This window comes from Festucalex cinctus, chromosome 2 (genome assembly GCF_051991245.1).
Source record: "Festucalex cinctus isolate MCC-2025b chromosome 2, RoL_Fcin_1.0, whole genome shotgun sequence".
NCBI lineage: Eukaryota > Metazoa > Chordata > Actinopteri > Syngnathiformes > Syngnathidae > Festucalex > Festucalex cinctus.
In genome coordinates, this window is record NC_135412.1 from 6,809,678 (window position 1) to 6,828,084 (window position 18,407).

The window sequence follows — 18,407 nt, forward strand, 5'->3', positions numbered from 1 at the left end:
AATAGACTAATCTATGGTTAAATGTACAGTGTATAAAATTTAGTGCCATCTAGTAGTGAACTTATAATTCACTCATTAAAAAAAACATTAATTTCAATAATATGAAACAAAATATGTTCTTTCACATCAATTTCATTTTTTTTTTTTTTTTTTTAGATATTGATAGTTTTCGTAATCGTGAATTGTATTACATAGGTCGTGCCAACTCTTACAGGAGGCTGACATGTTTCGCCGCCCTTTTTCTGATACGGATACTCGAAGGAGAAGAACTTCACGACGTAGTTAGCCTCTGGTGGTGCCGCAAGTGTTGAACCCAATGAATCGACTGCCACTTACTTTTGCTGGAGCCTACAGATGCTTGTCACTGAGTCCTGTGATTTGGGCTCCCGCCGCTTTTCTCCCAGTGCTTGGTTATTGCTAGCTTTTATGAGCTTCTCCTGCTAGTCGGTCTTGTTAGCCGCTCCAGCTAGTTCTTGCTAGCTGTTCTCGTTAGCCACCGTTGCTCGCCGCCGCTCCTGCTAGCTCCTGCTCGCCGGGCTGCTCACTCGCTCGCTCGCTCACTCCAAATAATAATTGGTAGTAATTGGTGGTAGGCTTGCGAAGTGTGGTCTCACCATGGAGGCACCGTAGTGCGAATGCATTCTATTAGTTCATCAGTAGATGGCACTAAATTCTGCACAGTGTCTCTTCAAAGTCTTGTAAATTATAAATTCCATCCATCCATTTCTTTTTCAATTTAACATTTTGATATGCGCTACTTTGTTGTGGACACATTTTTGCAACATTAAAGGTATGAGTACATTGACAAATGTCATTTGCAGTCATTGGCCAGGTTAATTATGAGAGCATTTTGTACTGTATTCCAATGTTTATTTTAAAAGAAACTCCAATGTTTTCAAACAAATCTGTTGTGGCACACTTAGTCATGTTGAGCAGCATATTTATTTAAAATTCACTTCTTTCATCTGTTAGGGAGAGCATGTCATTTAAAACACGAGCATGCAAGTCCACGAGCAATGGTGCGCATCTTCTTTATTAATGCTTGTGTATTTCAGGGGAAAACACGCTCAGGTAATTGGAGAGAGGTCAGGTGACCAGAATTGTGTTCATCCATACTTGATTTGAATAAAAGCTCTTACAATTGCAAAAAAGGTTGTGTTTGCTGGACACTGCAAACAAAGGGCAGTTTATTAACATGTACTTCGTATTGGGGACATTTCTGTAACAGACGTGCAAATGAACAAAGCTGAGTGGAGGGACTGGGATGAATCAACAGCAGTAAACAGTATTTTGTTCTGCCAAACAAAGAGAGCAGCAGCTGAAGGTCCATTCAAGCACAACTTGGCTGAGTTGCTAATGCACCACAGCGAGTGCTATTTTCTTTTGTTTGGATCCTTGGGTCATGTGGAGGTGCTCCATGTTCACACTGTGCAGCTCCAACATGCACCGTAAATGTAAGTACAGCATCATGAATACTTAGCGGTGGCTCACTAGGAAAAAAGAATGTCGGAGGCCAGTTTGACTTCTCCTGGATAAAGGTCACAACCAAGCATCCGTGTGCTTTTAACATCTTCTCAAGGCCATGAATCACTCATAAAACAACCTGCTGTTCCAACACCTGCACTTTTTCTCTGGCATTTGCTTTTTGGCAAGAGCACTTAGAACTATCAAACACAACCCCAACCATTGTGCCACAGGGTAAAGGCCTGCAGCAGCAAGGTGCTATTTGTGCCTTGTTATCACACACAAGAAACGGGCTTCACTGCTTCTCATCACAATCTCTCACAGAGGATTCCTTTTTTAGACCCTATGTATTAATTGGAGAGTGCGAACACAGCGGAATAAGCACCACAGAGCGGAAGGTGCTATCGCACGTTGTCGTGAAGCATTACATACATCCAACACCTCCTCGACCTATGCCGCACACACAATCTTGAACCCTCCTGCGAGTTGCCTACGCTGAGCTAAGTGATGCCGTTTGCTTGTGACAACTTGTGAATTACGTCTTAGGCGAGAACCCCTGGAAGTAAAAAGTTTACTTTTTGAGTGAGGAAAGTGTGCCTTCTTCACTGAAGTTAGACTTTACGATTATGTTTAAAAGTGCACGCACATGAATGAAAGGTGATCATAACAGAGGTAATAGCAAATAGATGGGTGATTACCTTGGCCTCAATGGCAGCCTCGGTGCAAGCCTGTAGCATAGTGAGATGGTGGGCAAAAACCAGGAACTTGAGTTGCTCTGCCTCCAGCATCATTTTGATGTAGTCCTTCACTGCTCCAGCCTAGCATCACATGGATGCACACACATACACACACGCACACAGAAATAGACCCTGATTAAAGGGAGCCACTGAATCTATCAATCCACTGGTGGACCGCACAGGAAGGAATTGGCTAGATCAGTGAGGAAGTCAATTAATCACAGCAGCATCCTCTCTGTGTGATCAATTCTCTATTGAATGCCAAGAGATCTGGACTTAAAAAGAGAGTGAGAGCACAAAGCAACTGTGAATCAATACCTTGCAACTCAGAGATATGATTAGTGTTGGAGCCATTATCGCGAAGGGGACTTGGAATTAATAAGTTAATGAATTTGTAAAGAGATTAAGTTGAAATAAGCATTCATACAAGTTGTAACTTTGTGTTAGTTCTGCTTTGTTTTGAAGGTTTGACCATAGTGGTAATTTTATGTTTAGTATGCCCCCACTGGCCAGGTATGGCTACTGCATTTAGATGTGCACTTCCTGCTGGGTAAAAGGCTTAAAAGCAAGATGGCTGCCTTAGCTCTGGTTGGTGTGTATGTGTGTGTGTGTGTGAGCGAAGACAAGCTAGGTAGGCCTCTCGGCTTGATAAGGTTTTTCAAGCATTAGTTGCATTAGTCGTATTAGTCGTATTATTATTTTACTATCATTTGATATCCTGTAATATTTCAAGCCAAAGGATTAGTATTGTATACATATCACCTCTTCAAAACTACCCAACATCCATAACCTGGTTCCTGACATCATCGCCTGACCAAACAATTGGTGAGTCAATGCATTGAAGCCCTGCTGAGACCTGTACTTGTCTTTCAATTAAGAACATTAGAAACCTAAGAAAAATGGCACAAACAATTAGTGTTCTGCACTCAGCCTGACATTACGGAAAAAAATTGAGATTCGGAGCCGTGCGAGTCCAGAACACATTACGGAAAGATCACGATTAAAAACTGTTACATGACCTTAAAAAGATTTTTATGTTCCACTTATGGTTAAACTTTGGTCAGAATCCTCACAAAATGTCATTTCTTTAATGTGCAAGAATGGTAAATCTGTTAAATTTGATGTAATTTAAACCAATCATACGCATGTATTGCTGAAATAGTTTTATGTATAACTAATCCAGCAATTTATATTTAATATGGCTTACCTTGTTTACCTCTAAAATGTATTTAAATGTTCTAAACACTTATATCTCTGTCAAATTACTTCAGGTCAGGATGGCGTTCTAATATGTAAGCTATGAATCATGAGTTACCATTTTCCTCCTGCCATTGCCCTGTGCAATGATTTTTGTACCAAACTTTATAGATTTCTTTAAATCTATGTGCAAACCGATTTATTTTAGTCACAAACATAATAAAATACAGCATACAGCACACATGTCTGATGGTGATGCCAAGTGATAAGTGAGCTGACTGCTTTCAAAATTGGCCGAACATTTGGCGCGAGACAAACGTGTTTTCAGACCACAGGCGCACGACGCTCAATAAAATAAAAGGCCCAAATTGTTCAGCTGGCGTTTTTGAGAGAGACCTAACCCGAAAATACTGAAATGAGTGGAAGGACACTGTCACATACAGAAACGTGCCCACACTCGCTGCAATGTGGCATACCTGTTTCTAAAGCTTAATGTTGAATATGTGTATGCATAAAGAGAGAAAAAGCTAGTGGTGAGTGAGCAAGACAGAGAGACAGAGTGCCCAGTTTTGGAACATGAGCTACATTAGTGTGTTAGTAGACAGAAAACTAATATTATTATGCATCTATTGAGTGGCAGCTAGTTCCCTAATGTGCTGACCAAATGTCCTCCTCCTGCATGTGCTCTGATGCCACCTCTGCATTGGGTTGCAGCCCTTTAAAACTGATTATGCGGCTAATGTTAATGTTAAATAAACTTTGTCAAAAGCTTTAAGATTTTGTACTTTGTTTCCTCCATCTGTGTCACAAGTTGTGTCGTGGTGGCAGAGCCAGGTGGATCAATACAGTGCTGTGCAGAAGTATTTCCTTTCCACCATTAATTCTTATTTCATACCCACTTTAAAGCTGCTCAGTGCAGGAAATTTAATTTTGAATCGCTACTGCCATGTGTGGCAGAAAAATGAAATTGCACACTCTCTTCTTGGAACTGCACACTGTGTGCATGACCTTGCAGACAGAGGGCGGGAAATTCGAATCCAGTCTGAAAACGATTGGCCACAGGCTTCCAGAGTACCCATTGTGACAGCTGGTGTTAATCTGCTAATTAGAAGAGGAATGAGTCATACATGGTCAATTAAAAATACTATTGTTTTTGGCAAATTGCTCCAGAAAATCCTTGTTTAAGACCACCAAATAAATGTAAATTTTAGACAAAGATAACTGAAGTAAACATAAAATGCAGTCTTTACATATTGATTTTAATTATTCAGGAAAATAGAATATTGAAAGCTACCAGGCGCTGTGTGAAAAAGTAGTTCCCTTGTAAAATCACGAATTATCGGTGCCTAATATTTATATATTTTTTTGTTAAAGTGAGTAAATGTTCAGAGACTTCACCCAAGCCTGTTTACCTCCAGACCTGTTCAATCACAAAATCACTTAAATAAAAAATACTTGCCCTGACATAATCAAGTGAGCCAAAAGATCTTAAAAAGCTAAGGGCTACATTCTCCCAGTCGTGCCTAAGAATTATTATTTTTTTTTTTTTTTTTTTTTAACTGACCTGGGCTTTGTGCACTTTTCATCTACATATATCCCCGCCCCATCTGACACACCACACGCGTAAGATAAAAATGAGTGCGCAAACCAAAGAGGCATGATTCATTGAATTCTGAATTTGGCTGTAAATCGTGGAGCATGGCAGTTTTCCTGAGACATATCACTGAAATCCAGGAGAAAAATATAGCATACTTTAAATCTGAAAATACCTTTGTACGTATGTGTTGTCGTGAAAGTGAGGACCCGTGCACTGCTCTGGTTAACTCACGTTAACACTTAGAAGGAGAAAATCTATTTTTAGAAATTGCTTGAAATAAATGCAAAAAAAAAAACAAAAAACCTAATTTAATCGGAATACTGTGCTTATGACTTGAATGTGTGCTTTGAGGTACATTTAAAAAAAAAGGGATAGATCAACATTGCCCAACAATCACGGACCGGGTAAGCCGGACACATTTTAACGACTGGTATAAAGGCAAAAAAAACAAAAAAACAATTAGGGGCGGGGCAAATGAATGATGAATATGATGTCAAGACCTAGGTAAAACTAACAAGGAGAAGAAGCAACAACAAAGTGAATTAGATTACAACGAAAAAAATAAGAACAGAGTACAGTCCAAACAACAACTTAAACACAGCATCCTGCTTGCTTCTGCTCAACCTGTGACCTTGACTGACAGCTTGAAGCTAGAAGTCTAAACAACAAAAACATGTAATGCCGAGTTAACTGTAGCCTGCAGGTTGTTATCTTGTATCATTTGACTGTGTGCTTCTTCCCAGCGATCAACCCATGGCGGTGACTGCGGCTGTGGCTGAATTGTGGAAGTGCGGTACAAGTGTATCATCCAGCATCTGCTCATTTCACCGTTGCAGGGCAGGAGGCATCTGAGAATAGTGCCAACTGAAGGAATATGAAGGTTTTTATTTGAGTCAAACAAAGCCCACACTGGACAGTGAAGAGAATTTTTCAGTGGTGTGAAATCCCACCTGTGTAATCTAGATACCTCCTGTGACCTGACAACTTCAGCAGCCATGACACCTGCTCTGGCAGGAGAACCTCTGCTTTGCCTTGCTGATAATTAGTCTGTGCTCCAAATAATAACTCACTTCACCAGGTCTGCTGACCCTTTTCTGATCGGGGGGTCCTCATTACTGACGGCTTGGTTATGCTGGCTCCTTTCCGCTGAGTTTAATTAGTGCACAAACTTCTCAACTGTCTGAAGCGGGCCGTTAGCTTGCTTTAAAGTCCGGCATCAGAGCTGTCCTCTCTGGGTAATTGGGAGCAGATGCTTGGCGGGTAAAGCAATAAAAATACCCCAAAGACTTTTTGGCACCATCATCGCCTGGCCGACTGGCAGGCAGGAAGGCGGGCAGGCAGGCAGGGGCCGTGTTGCTCGTCAAAGTGACATAAATGTGATATTTCACTGTTCTTCCCCCTCTCGATGATCAAAAAAAAAAATCCCCTCAAGTAGAGAAAGTGTGTCACGGTCTAAAAGCAATAGAGGACACCGAGATGGCACTCGGTCAAGCACACGCTGCCAAGGCTAACAATCCGAATGTGGATTGGAATCAAACAGTACACCTTGATACTCGCCTCCTGCACATGCATAAATTCACAGCTAAATAAAGGATTCAAAAAATATCTTTTCTGGCCCTTACCTTTGTGAAAATTGGTCACATAGTTTTAAGTAATCCTGTCCACTGACAAACAAACAACATATTGAATGTCTGTCATGGAAGCATCTGCCTTGAGATGGATGAGACGGCTTTTGTCATGTAAGGAGTACCAGCACTGGGCTAAATTGAGCAGAATCCAATCAGCAAACAACATGAAGTCCAAAACAAGATACAAACTCAGGCTCGTCGAGTAGCGACAATGATTGCATTCGGTGGTTATCTCCGGAGTTTGTAAACCTCGGGGCCGCACTTCTTGAGGCTCAGGTCAACGAGCTAATTAAGAGAAACACCACCCACAAACATGGCAGATGCTATGTTTGGTGCAATGTTTACTTTGTAACATTGGAGGCTGGCAGGCTGCCATAGCAAGATGATCAAACTTAGCAGCATTGCAAACTGGAAGTACAGGAATGGAACGATGCATATATCCAGCCGCCCTCACCCATTGTCTCAGTTCAAACTGAAAGCTATTGTTTCCATAGCAACACAATTATAGAGGTGTAATGGTGTTGGTGCAGGGTGTAATCATGCCAGGTTGGACGTGACTAAATAATACCATAGTTGGAACCCCAGGCTTTGTCTAAGTGCTTTTTAGCAGCAATCATTAAGTTCTGTTTCCATGGAGATACTCTGCCATGAGATCTCACCAAGACGGAGCATCAAGTCACCCTTTTTTTTTTTTTTAAAAGACTATATTATTCCACTGATTTAATGTGATATTCTTTGCAAACTCTCGGCTTTCAGGTGTGCCCGCAGGGGTTAACAACGTTGGAAGGCAAATTTTGATTCATCTGGTTGGGTAGGTGTTGCTTTGTTGACTCTGTGTGTCAGATGACACTAATGATGTGTTGGTGCAATTTTTTTCACAGCATGTTCCAGTATTTAAAACCACAAGTTCCACTTTGGTGTCAGACAGTGTTTTAGCTCGATTTGATTGCAAGGATAATATAGTAGTTGAAAAATAGATGACCAAAGGGTTAAAAACAAACAAATAAAAGAGTATAGGTCATTAATATCAGCTACAAAGAAGAAGAAAAAAATCTCAAATCAATCAAACCTTAAGTCCACCAGACAATGCAGACATTATAGAAGGCTGTATTGGAACCAGGTCGCCCATTACCTTAGCAATTGCCGTTTGCTTGTACATCTGCGTGATCAGGCTCATGACCTCAGTGAAGGGGTTGCTGGTGGCGACAACCTCTGACCCACATCCCTTCATCAGTCTTTCCCACTCAGCGAAGCTGGCCGTGGCCTCCTGCAAAGCAAGGAGAGGGCAAATTCTTCAAGATCTTTCTATCCCAACTCTTTTGGAGATACAGTATAAAGGGCAAAACAATTAATGGTGCTGCTGGATGTCCTAGTTTTCCTAGAAGGGAAGAGAAAGGCGGAGGGGGAAAAAGGGAGACAATTCCCAAGGATGCCACCCCCTCCGACTGGGCTACTCTGTTAGGTGGGTCAGGAGCATCTCCCAATTATAGCTGCCTTGTGACAAGCCGGGGTCGAAGATGGAGAAGCAGCCAGGCCGCTACAATAAATCAAAGATGCCTCGCGTGCTCTCAAGGTGATTGGCGAGGAGTATTTAAAGCAAGAGTGGAGTGTTGCAGTGGGAGCGGCTGCCAGCAGCATATGTGACCTGCTATTCATAAGCAGGTTCTGTTTATCATAAAAACAGGGCAGTACGTGGTCGGTTAACAGCAGGGTGTCCTATATTGCTACACTAGTTTGGCTTATAATGCACCACATGATGTAGAAGCCTGACAAAAAATTAGCATGCTGTATTGAATCACTTCAATTTGATTACATTTCTATGCAGCATGGCTTATGTTGGGCCTTTTGTTTGTAATCCTCAGTTGAATCGCAAAAAACATGCGCAACTTTGAACATAGTCCTAAAGTGCTACATGTGAACCATATGGCGAGCTGGGGGAGGCAGATGAGTTAATCAGGGAGGGGGAGATAAACGCAGCACAGACTTATTAATGTGCACATCCTGTGAGAGTTTTCTTGGCGGCATTTTTGCGCTGTGTTTTCAAGACAATAAAGAAGTTTTGGTTGGAACATGAAAGTGTTTCCATTTAGTGAAATCATTAGCATTTCAGTCGAACTTAGTCAAAGTCAAGGACGACTGAATGAATAAATGGGATCATATTGCAGGAGAACAAAGCTCCGTTCCATTTATGTTTTGTTGCTCAGATGTTCCACTCAGCAGCACCTGCATAAACAAGGGTTTGACAGTCTGGAAATGAGTTTTTATTCTAATTATAAATGTTACATTCAAGCTTAACAACCTGCTGTTTAAAAACTGAGTGGATAAACACTCCGCCCATGATGATAGTCACTTGACCACCACAGACAAAAAGGCCAGGGCTAAAAATGTAAAGGGCAGGTGGGGCATAAAAAGTGTCTGGCAGTGGAAGATAAAAGCCATCATTAGGGAGTAAAATGAGATAGGAGGGCTAGGGCCCAGCAAGTGAGTGGTCCTGGAGTACACATTTTTAAGGGGTTTTGGGGGTGGTGCATGTCTGTCTTGGGTTGGAAGGTCTTTCACATTATTATTTTTTTTTACATTATGGTAGGAATCTTCTGTCCCCCTTTCCCATCACTAGCTGCAGGAGTCTCTATTATCATTTAAGTATTGAAAAACAGTCTGAGATTCATCCAATAACTAAAAAAAAAAACAAACAAACAAAAAAAAAAAACAGCAAGCAGCTGCAGTCACTGCCTCCACCTGAGACAAATTATCTGCTTCAGCCAACTTTAGATAAGGGAGCTGCTCAAGAAAAGCTACAAAACACAACAATAGCTTTTCCAACAGTTCTGCGTGCACCTAATTGGCACCTCTATGGAGAAGCATTGACCACATTTTGCCACAAAATAAAGCATTCAGGGAGGTTCAGGGGTAAAAATGCAGCGTAGTCACTTTTATGGGCATCTTCCTTATTGTTGTGTCACTCCAAGAAATGGGGCTGAGTGTATAATTAGCACCAAAAGCATTCATTTTGTGTTTCTGCACACTCCTGCAGCTGCTGATGTGAAAAAATAAAAAATGTTGGTGCTGGTTACCTCCACTGGGAGTTTAACACAGTCTACAATGGACAAAGTTCTAAATTGATACATCTCAAAACAATCAGGTATTACGATTAATTTCTTAGTTCATACTCAAAATGTATTTTGACATATAAGAAGATATAAAAAGTACCCTGACCTCAACCCCAGCAAACACATTTAAAATTAACTAGATTGTGAGCCAACCCATCTAATCCAACATACAGTAAGTGATTTCTGACCTTGCAAATGGTTACCTTCTTAAAATAATTGCAGTCATTTTTTTGCAAAAAACATTTTTTGTCTTAAATCATCTCCTCATGATGTAAATGGTTCAATTGTTTGTGTTTCCTGAAAAAAATCTGAAAAAAAAAACTGACTTAGGCAATTATTTAAGAAGGTGCCGAAATGCTCTTTCCATTGAAAAGAAAACTCCAACACCATTTTCAATTGATAAGTCAAATGTCCCAATAATTTTGTTAAAATTGTATAGGTTTAACAGAGACGGGATTTAGTGGCTTAGGTGGCAGAATGTACCAGGACCTTTATTTTGGTAAGGCTAAAACCATACCAACATTAATCCTTACATGCCATTAAATAAGGTATATACGTTGAATGGGGTGCACATGCGCCGACACACACGCACGCACGCGCATGCCATGCACGCACAAAAGCTTGGATGCACGCACACACACACAATGGAATTTCATTGTAGTATTAGTGGGCCAGCACTGGACAGCTCGAAAAATGCAGATGAGCATCCCTTGAGGGAAAGGAGTGCTGGAATATCGAATGTAAATTTACCTTTGCAGCCTCCTTTGGAAGGTCGAACGGGATGCGCTGGCGGATTTTGGGCGGAAGCTGACTAAGCACCTCAGCCTTAAGGCGACGTATCATGATCTGGCTCAGCCGCTGGTGCAGCTCCTCTAGGTTGGATGCCCCCCTACAATCCCACTGCCTGCGGGGTCCGAAGTACCTGCAAGAGAGGAATTAAGAGTTAAAAACCCATTACAAGCTGAAGCAAACTTCCTTAAATATACTTATTTACAGAAGTACCCTCAAGGAGTAGTTAAACACATTTAAAAATTCCCACCTGGGAGCTGCCTGGCACTACAACAGTCTTGCATTGTAAACAGCAAAAAAAAACTACTCACACAGTCGGGGATCCGTATTTTTGCGTCAGGGCAATTTGCAGAGCAGCAAAGTAATTTGTCTCGAGGCCACGGCAAACTTTCACAACTCATCAGCCAAATGGGGTTTTAGAATAAAAGTGGCCTTGTAGACAAAGGCTGGTTATCTGCCATGCATGTTGGCTGGACAAAATGAACAAGGGGTTGCCAAAATATGCCACTTTTCTCTTTAGTGTTTTCGGACTTGTTATTGCTGAGCAAAGGGAATTAAAAAAAGAAGAAAAAAAAAGTGTCCTGGCAGTTTTACATACTTTTACTAGTATGAAGTATGAGGATGCTGATAAGTCGCTATTTCATGCCTCATGGTCACATATCCATAGAGTGATGTCATTGAAGTGAGGACCGAAGTGACTTGGGACTTGGACAGAGGTTACAGCCCAGCACAGAAAGTAAATAAAACTGCTTTAACGAAGTTTAATTACGCTTTAAAGAATTTGAATTCATCTCCAAGTTGAACACTTTAACATTGACAGCTCTAACAAATATATAAATGAACTCAAAACAATACACTGAGGCACGCTCGTGCTGGAATAGAACATGCCCCTCTTCAAAGTGTTTTCATAATGGTGGAGGCAAAAAATCCTGGCTTGGTATACTGAAGAATTAAGATTCAGGGGGCAACTGATGAGTCCAACCCAACTCCTGTTTGGGTAATTAATTATGGAAGAGTTGTCTCTCAATTGAGAAATGTATCCTTACGGTGTGCCTGGCTCTGAAGGTATCCCACAAACATTTTGATGTTGTACAAAAAACGTCACCATTAAATTAAATTAATGACACTTCCAAGTTTGACGGCCACACAAATCAATGTATTTGCTGCATTGAACCTTCTGGCTTTGACACTAAACTTTGCAGCAAAACAGTCAGGTGTAGCCCACTTTATTTAATCCTACCAATTCTTGCATATGGAACAACACTGCTGGTGTAATGTCAATTTCAATAATTATTGAAATTATTAAGCTGTTTTCCTTATGAAAATGTGCATTAATGTTGTCAATGTATGTTCTTTTTAGTAATTTTTGAAAGCTAATATTTTTGTTGATGCTTGTCGGTGTTGTGTCTTGCTTGTGTAAGGCACATTGAGTTGCCTTGTGTATGAAATACGCTATAGAATGTAGAATAGAATGTGCTACAGAAACAAAACTGCCTTGCTTGTGAAGTTTCCGTACTGTAGTGCAATCTGGGTGTCAGTAAATACAATCAAAAATATAAGCTATAGGCATTGGGCACATGGATCTGCGGTGTAAATCTAGTCTACGAGATGTGATGTAACATCATCATATCTCCTCATGAAATGTGTGGTAATTATCAGAAACATGCACAAACTAATAATACTACTGGCAAATGTGGTCATGCATCACATTGTAAACAAATTGACAAGTGTAATTCATCTGATTGACAATGATGTGCTGACTCCACGAGGTAAAATACAACCCGGGCTGACTTTTTGACAGCTCGTATATGAGCATCACAATTTGGGCGGTTTTAAACTCAAGGCTCAACATACATCAACTAACCCTGCCCGAGTATTCGTAACAAGAGTCCTACTTGATATTAACCTAGCAATAGCAGTAGAGCTGGGAGATTATGGGAAAAAATAATAATGATCATTCATTTTCATTGATACTGAAATTACAATTAAAAATCACGAGTATTCATTGATTTCAAAACTTTGTATCAACTATGAAGACTCAATTATAAAAATGACATGACAGAACAAGCAGAAAATAAATTAGTAACTAAGTAAAATTATAATATATCAAAATATTAGCAATACAAAACAACAAATAAGAATAGAAGAACAAAGTTGCAGTTGAACTTGAACTTGTGTTTCACAGATTAGAAAAAATATACCTGTATGTCTTGTTGTATTGTTACTTCGGTGCACGGCAGTCGAGGTGCACTCGTTATGGTTGCGCTGGCTGTACAGAATGAAGGCACTGAGGCGCAGACTGACTTGTATGAGCCAACAACGCTGATTGGCCAGCGTCATTAAGACTCGCACATCAGCACTTGTGGTTGGCTAATACAGCTATCACTCAAACGGCAAAGGGGAAAAAAAGAAAAACTATCTAAAACCGCACTGTTTCGCGATTAGGTTATTGCACTTGGTCAAACCTCAATGTCGGTTAGATTTAGATTAATCGTGCAGCCCTACTCCCGACCACCCAAAAAAACATAAAACATTCGCAGATGGCATAAAGAGAGTATGCGTGGGTCCGCTGTACATTTTTTTCTAATTTGTGTTTGACTCACTCTCACCTGTAATGGGCATTGCAGTATTTCTTGGCGTAATCAGTCCAGGTTCCAAACATTTTGGGGTAAAGCGCATCAATTTGCATGAAAAGCTGTGAAACACACAAACACACGAAGGTTAACATCTCTGCAAATCTGCTGACAGCTTGATGTCGTAACATCATGTTCAATCAGTCAATGTTCAGCAGTGCATCATCGACATTCTTTACATCTCATTGAGTGCATTTTGTAGCTATGAAGTTAATTGGTCAAGTGACATCCCGTTCAGGAGCAGCATGTTAATGTCTTGATTTTGATTAATTACTGAAAAAAGTAACCTGTGAAACGGAATGCATTTAATCACATACTCCAGGTGACAAATACATTAACGATCAAAAGTTTTAGAGCACCCATTCTTCTTCTTTTTTTTACTTTCCTTAAATCATGCAGTTCAATTGTACTGTGAAATACTTTAATTTGATCAAAATGTAAAGCCACTTATTATTTATCTACAGTTGTGCTGATTAGGGTTTCTAACTTATGAGTACAACTATACATTCTTTAAAAAAAAAGTCTCGTAACTAATACATATTAAGTTGAAGATTAATACTTTGTGTATGTGCTTGCATGCACACGCACACACACTTCACGTCAATTTTTTTGTATTTGCAGCAGTTTCTGATCTAATGGCAGGTAATCAGCAGCACTGTGAGAGCTCTATTCAGAATTCAGCACTTGTTCATCATAGGCTTTACAGACATCCCCCCCCCCCCCCCCCCCCCCACCACCACCACCACAACCCCAATCCTTCTTCACACTGTTGATATAATAGGTGGGTGGAATGAGGGCACATCAGGAACGGTGCAGCATGCCCTGAGCTGTGCACTAACCTGATGTCAGCCACAGTGAGTAATGATGGCAGCGCAATGAAGACTGGCAGAGAGGAAAGGGACTGAGCTTATCCGATTTATACTACGGATGATAAAATGTTATACGCAGTTTCACATTCTAGCAGTCGAGTGGGAGACTTATCTAAAATCTAACCTCACCACTGCAGTCAAGACTTGATAGCTCAACGACAGGCCCAGTTCTTTTCTGAACTAATGAGGTGGACAATTGCTGGTTCTGCTTTTTTTCAGTTAATTTGCTGCCAATTTGTCAGACCCCTTCCAAAAAAAACCAAGTAAATATTATTCAGAAGGAAAATATTTACATCCATACAGCAATTATTTTAGAATGTGAACTGTGAGATAAGTGAAACCCTTCAGGTGATGAATAATTCTGCGTGCTCATTTGCAAAATGTGCTCTGCTCAAGGTAATTACAAAACAATCAATAACGAGAAAGTTTTAATCAGAAAAATACTTAAAAATTTAACGGCCAGGCTGCAATGACATTGAATATGGACTATTACGAATGATTACAATGGCAATTGAAAGTAACCATGCAAATGTGCAACAGGCAAAAAAAAAAAAAATGAAATGTGTGTCATAATTAGCCCACAATGGGCTGACAGTAGTTCTTACTGAAATCCATATTGAGACTTACTGGAAAGATTTTGCAGCTGATGTGATATAATATGGCTCCAATCTAGCATTTCAATATAACACATAAAAATAATATCATAAATCATCATGGAAAAGGAATGACTGTGTTGCTCACCAAACAACATTGCCCTGTGAACAGCCCTTCTTATTGTCTCTAAATTCAATAGTTTCTGTCCCTGTGTGCTTTGTTATTACGTGTCTCATTTATTGCGGTGCATTCATCTCTCCATATTGGTCTTTGCAAATGAAGTTTCTGCTACAAAGGTTATTGGAATATACAAGATCCTCCAGGATACGAGATGCTGGGATGAATTAATTGGTATTTTTTGGCACTTGGGCAAGTTCCAGGGGCCAACAGTAGAGTTCATTTTGTGGCCTGCTAAGATCCGAATCCCTTTTCAGGTTCCAGTATTATAATCTGTTGACGCTATCTTCAGCAGATTTTAAAGCAGTTTTGCATGAGAAACCTGCAGATTCACCTCTATAAAGACAGTTATTATAGAACCTCACCAAAATGGGTACCACCAAAAACCATTAAATACAGTATACTGTATTTAAAACTATTTGCATTACCTCTTCCGGGCGACCCAGCGCAGGTGTACCAGTAAGGAGGATGGCTCGCTTGGCGCTCTGAATAAGTGGCACCAGAAGCTTAGTTCGAGCTGCATTCCTGGATTTGAGGTAGTGTGATTCATCCACCACAACCACCGAGAAGCTCCGCCTGCTTAGAGTCTCCACTAGGAGGCGTGCATCTGTAGTGAGGAGGCCGTAGCCCAGCACGGTCACCTTACTGCCGCTAATACCCCTGCAAGGACAAGGAAAAATAAGCATGATGGACGGCTATAATTGAGGAAAATGCCAACGGATACGAACGACTGTCTGACATGTTTTAATACAGAAAGATAAGACAAGTCAACAAATCATAATACAATTAATCACAAAGCTGCAACATTTAACCAGCCTAAGGATATGTATGCTTGAGGTATATCGCCAGAACGCTTAAGCTAGTGTGAACCTGATGAGGATGTAAATACCTATTCTGTGCTTATGATATTAATTTCTAATGAATGACAAAAATAAATTATCACAAGTTCATAGTGTCTGTCACACATGAAATGGATCCGGAAAGTACATTCAAACTTATGTAGTAGGCTAATCTTCCACCCCTAAAAATGAAAGCTAAGTGGACATCACTTTTAAAGGCACACAAGCGCCTGCCCGGTGCATATAAGGCCTCACAACTGACAAAGCATATCAGGGCAAATAAAAGTCATGAGGTCAAAGGAATCGCCCAAAGAGCTCACAGACACGCAAAGCTACAAAAACATTCTGCTGCAGTTAGTGGTTCCAGAGCTGAAGGGCCTTTCTGACGGAGGTTTGGGACGAAACTTTTCCTAGACCAGTGAACAAAACGAGCGATCAGAAAAGAGCTTTGGCGAGAGACATGAACCCTAAACACCTTAAACCGGTTTCTTTGGTCTTGGCACTTTTGTCCTCAATCCCAAGACATTACGCCCGTATCTCACTGAGCTGCGCTGGCTTGTGACGGTACACACACACACGTAGCGAGTATTGCTTTTTTGTCCGGCCCGTTCAAAACGTTGCAAATCCACTTGCCACATTCTCAAAACCCTCTTTTTCTCTTCAGAGTAATTTAATTTCTGAAATCTTTCAGCCCTCTCAAAATGGGATTTCTGGTACTCAGCCAAAGAAATAATCAAAATGTTGGTCAGCTTTATCATCAAGATTTTTCTCCGATTGCTCAGTTTGGTCAGGGAGTGCATGTCTATAAACGTCTTCCATTTTAATATTATCGCACAATATTAAGTGAGAATTTTTTTCTTTTCAAAAAGCCTTATCTTGTCTTGTGCTTTGACACAATCTTTTAACTCCCAAGGCATTTAATTTGAACTCGTGGCTTGATATTTGCTGATGATATTCTTTGTCAGCTGTAAGGCCTAACATAGGCATTTTTAACGCCTGAATAATTGAATAGGGTTGAATCAAGTTGACTCAAACTCAAATTAAAATGTACTACAGTATGAGCATTTCAATTTTGATCGTGAAAAATAGAACGGCTAATGCTAAATACCTTGAAAGTATAATAATAATAATAACAACAACAACAACAACAACAATAATAATAATAATAATAATTTCAGTGTTTCTTTTGCTAAAACGTTTTATTCTGTTTTGGCTTTGTTAATGTGGGTAATTGGGTTTTTGAGAAGAAAAAGAGGACTACAATTTAACAAATTGAAGATTGTCAGAATAATTTTGCAACACACTGGATGGAAAGCTGACCCAAAAATGAATCTGCAGCGAACAGAATTGTTACATTTAATTCCTCACAATGTGCAATGGTATTTTTATTGATATATTTACGGCTTTTCCTGCCGCTCACATGGCCAAAAATCACACAGTTCCAATGCCTCAAGGGAGAGCGAGTTTTCGGGTGGTTAGAATGACCTACATGGTGTCGCTCTTGTTCTCCACCAGGTTGATGTCGCCAGGCTGCAGCTCGGGGATCCAGCGTTCCAGTTCCTCAATCCAGGGGTATTTGAGGGATGAGGGCACCACCACGAGGAGTGGCCACTCCTTCCTGAAAGCATATGCCACTGCAATGGCCTGCACCGTCTTGCCAAGACCCATCTGGGCCAGCCAAATCAGCACATGGTGAAGAGGGAGAAAAACAAGTCAATTGTGCACCGGCTATTCAGCAAATTGTATATGACGGCTGAGCTGATATGAAGCCCAAGTGTAATAAGGTCTAAGAATGATTCTTCTGTCAAAAACGATTAGGCAAGTGGCAGTGTAGGACTAAGATGACAAATTCATTTGGAAGGTTGGAAAATAGATTTCTTGCGCCAGGTTTGTGTGTGCTTACCTCATCAGCAATCATACATCTGTAAAACAAAAGAAAACAGAAACCTTGATAAGAAGGACTGTTAGACCTGAAATTTTGTTGTTTTACATGAACATGTCTGGGTTAAGAAAATATTAGGATACATGGCCATTTGACCTACAGTAACTGAAACAATTCAACAAACAATGACTATATATAGATGCAACATTTTAAATCCACATCAAATATCACTGATATTAACTCATTAGCTCCCAAAAACATAAAATACGTCATATTTTAAATGGTTTAAGTGTCCCAAAGACGTATTTATACGTTTTTTGTTGTTGTGTTTGTTTTTTGTTTTTTTTTATGCCAGAGCATAGAGAAGGCTTTGATGCAGTGTCTCTACTGCAGAAAATGGTTGAGTGGTTGCAGAGTATAAGAGATCAACCAGGCCATGTTAAAACAAGCTGATTTCCCCACAGTTCTAAGCAGAATTGTGAAAAACGATGAAACTTAGCTATGTTCTATTGCTAATTGCTGCACAGTGGAAACAGATAGGGATATACTTTTTTTCCCTGATAAACACCCGAGACTCTGATCTTTCTTTTGGTATGTTCCATATTTTTATAGCAATAGAACATAATATTTCACGGGCCTTGAAAAATCAGTCAAAATCCAGGCAAACACTTAAGTGAAAATGGTTGGGAGTGAATGAGTTAACTAGAATTGAGGTTGTGTGCGAGGCATTCTCATCTGTGACCTCTGACCTCACCAATCTCCTTTTGGAGTGAAAACTATCGAAGGTGCAAAGTGCTGGAAACCATCTCACTGTAGTCTTCACACTTTTTTTTCTCAGTTACTGTATATGTCTGTAGGGGATGGGTCACGTAAATATATCTGTTAAATTTG

General features: G+C 40.3%; 1 protein-coding gene across 3 annotated transcripts in view; it reads right to left on the minus strand.

The window, feature by feature from the left end:
- zranb3 (zinc finger, RAN-binding domain containing 3) overlaps window positions 1-18,407 on the minus strand; it is a 72,207-nt gene that overhangs the window by 42,734 nt on the left and 11,066 nt on the right. For all 3 annotated transcript variants that reach the window (XM_077512481.1, XM_077512483.1, XM_077512480.1), the window contains exons 3-9: window positions 17,538-17,556; window positions 17,124-17,302; window positions 15,224-15,455; window positions 13,132-13,217; window positions 10,484-10,655; window positions 7,756-7,890; window positions 2,163-2,282 (exon numbers count right to left, since the gene is read on the minus strand). In XM_077512481.1, coding sequence (XP_077368607.1) covers window positions 2,163-2,282; window positions 7,756-7,890; window positions 10,484-10,655; window positions 13,132-13,217; window positions 15,224-15,455; window positions 17,124-17,302; window positions 17,538-17,556 — 943 coding nt within the window. The remainder of the gene's footprint in view (window positions 1-2,162; window positions 2,283-7,755; window positions 7,891-10,483; window positions 10,656-13,131; window positions 13,218-15,223; window positions 15,456-17,123; window positions 17,303-17,537; window positions 17,557-18,407) is intronic.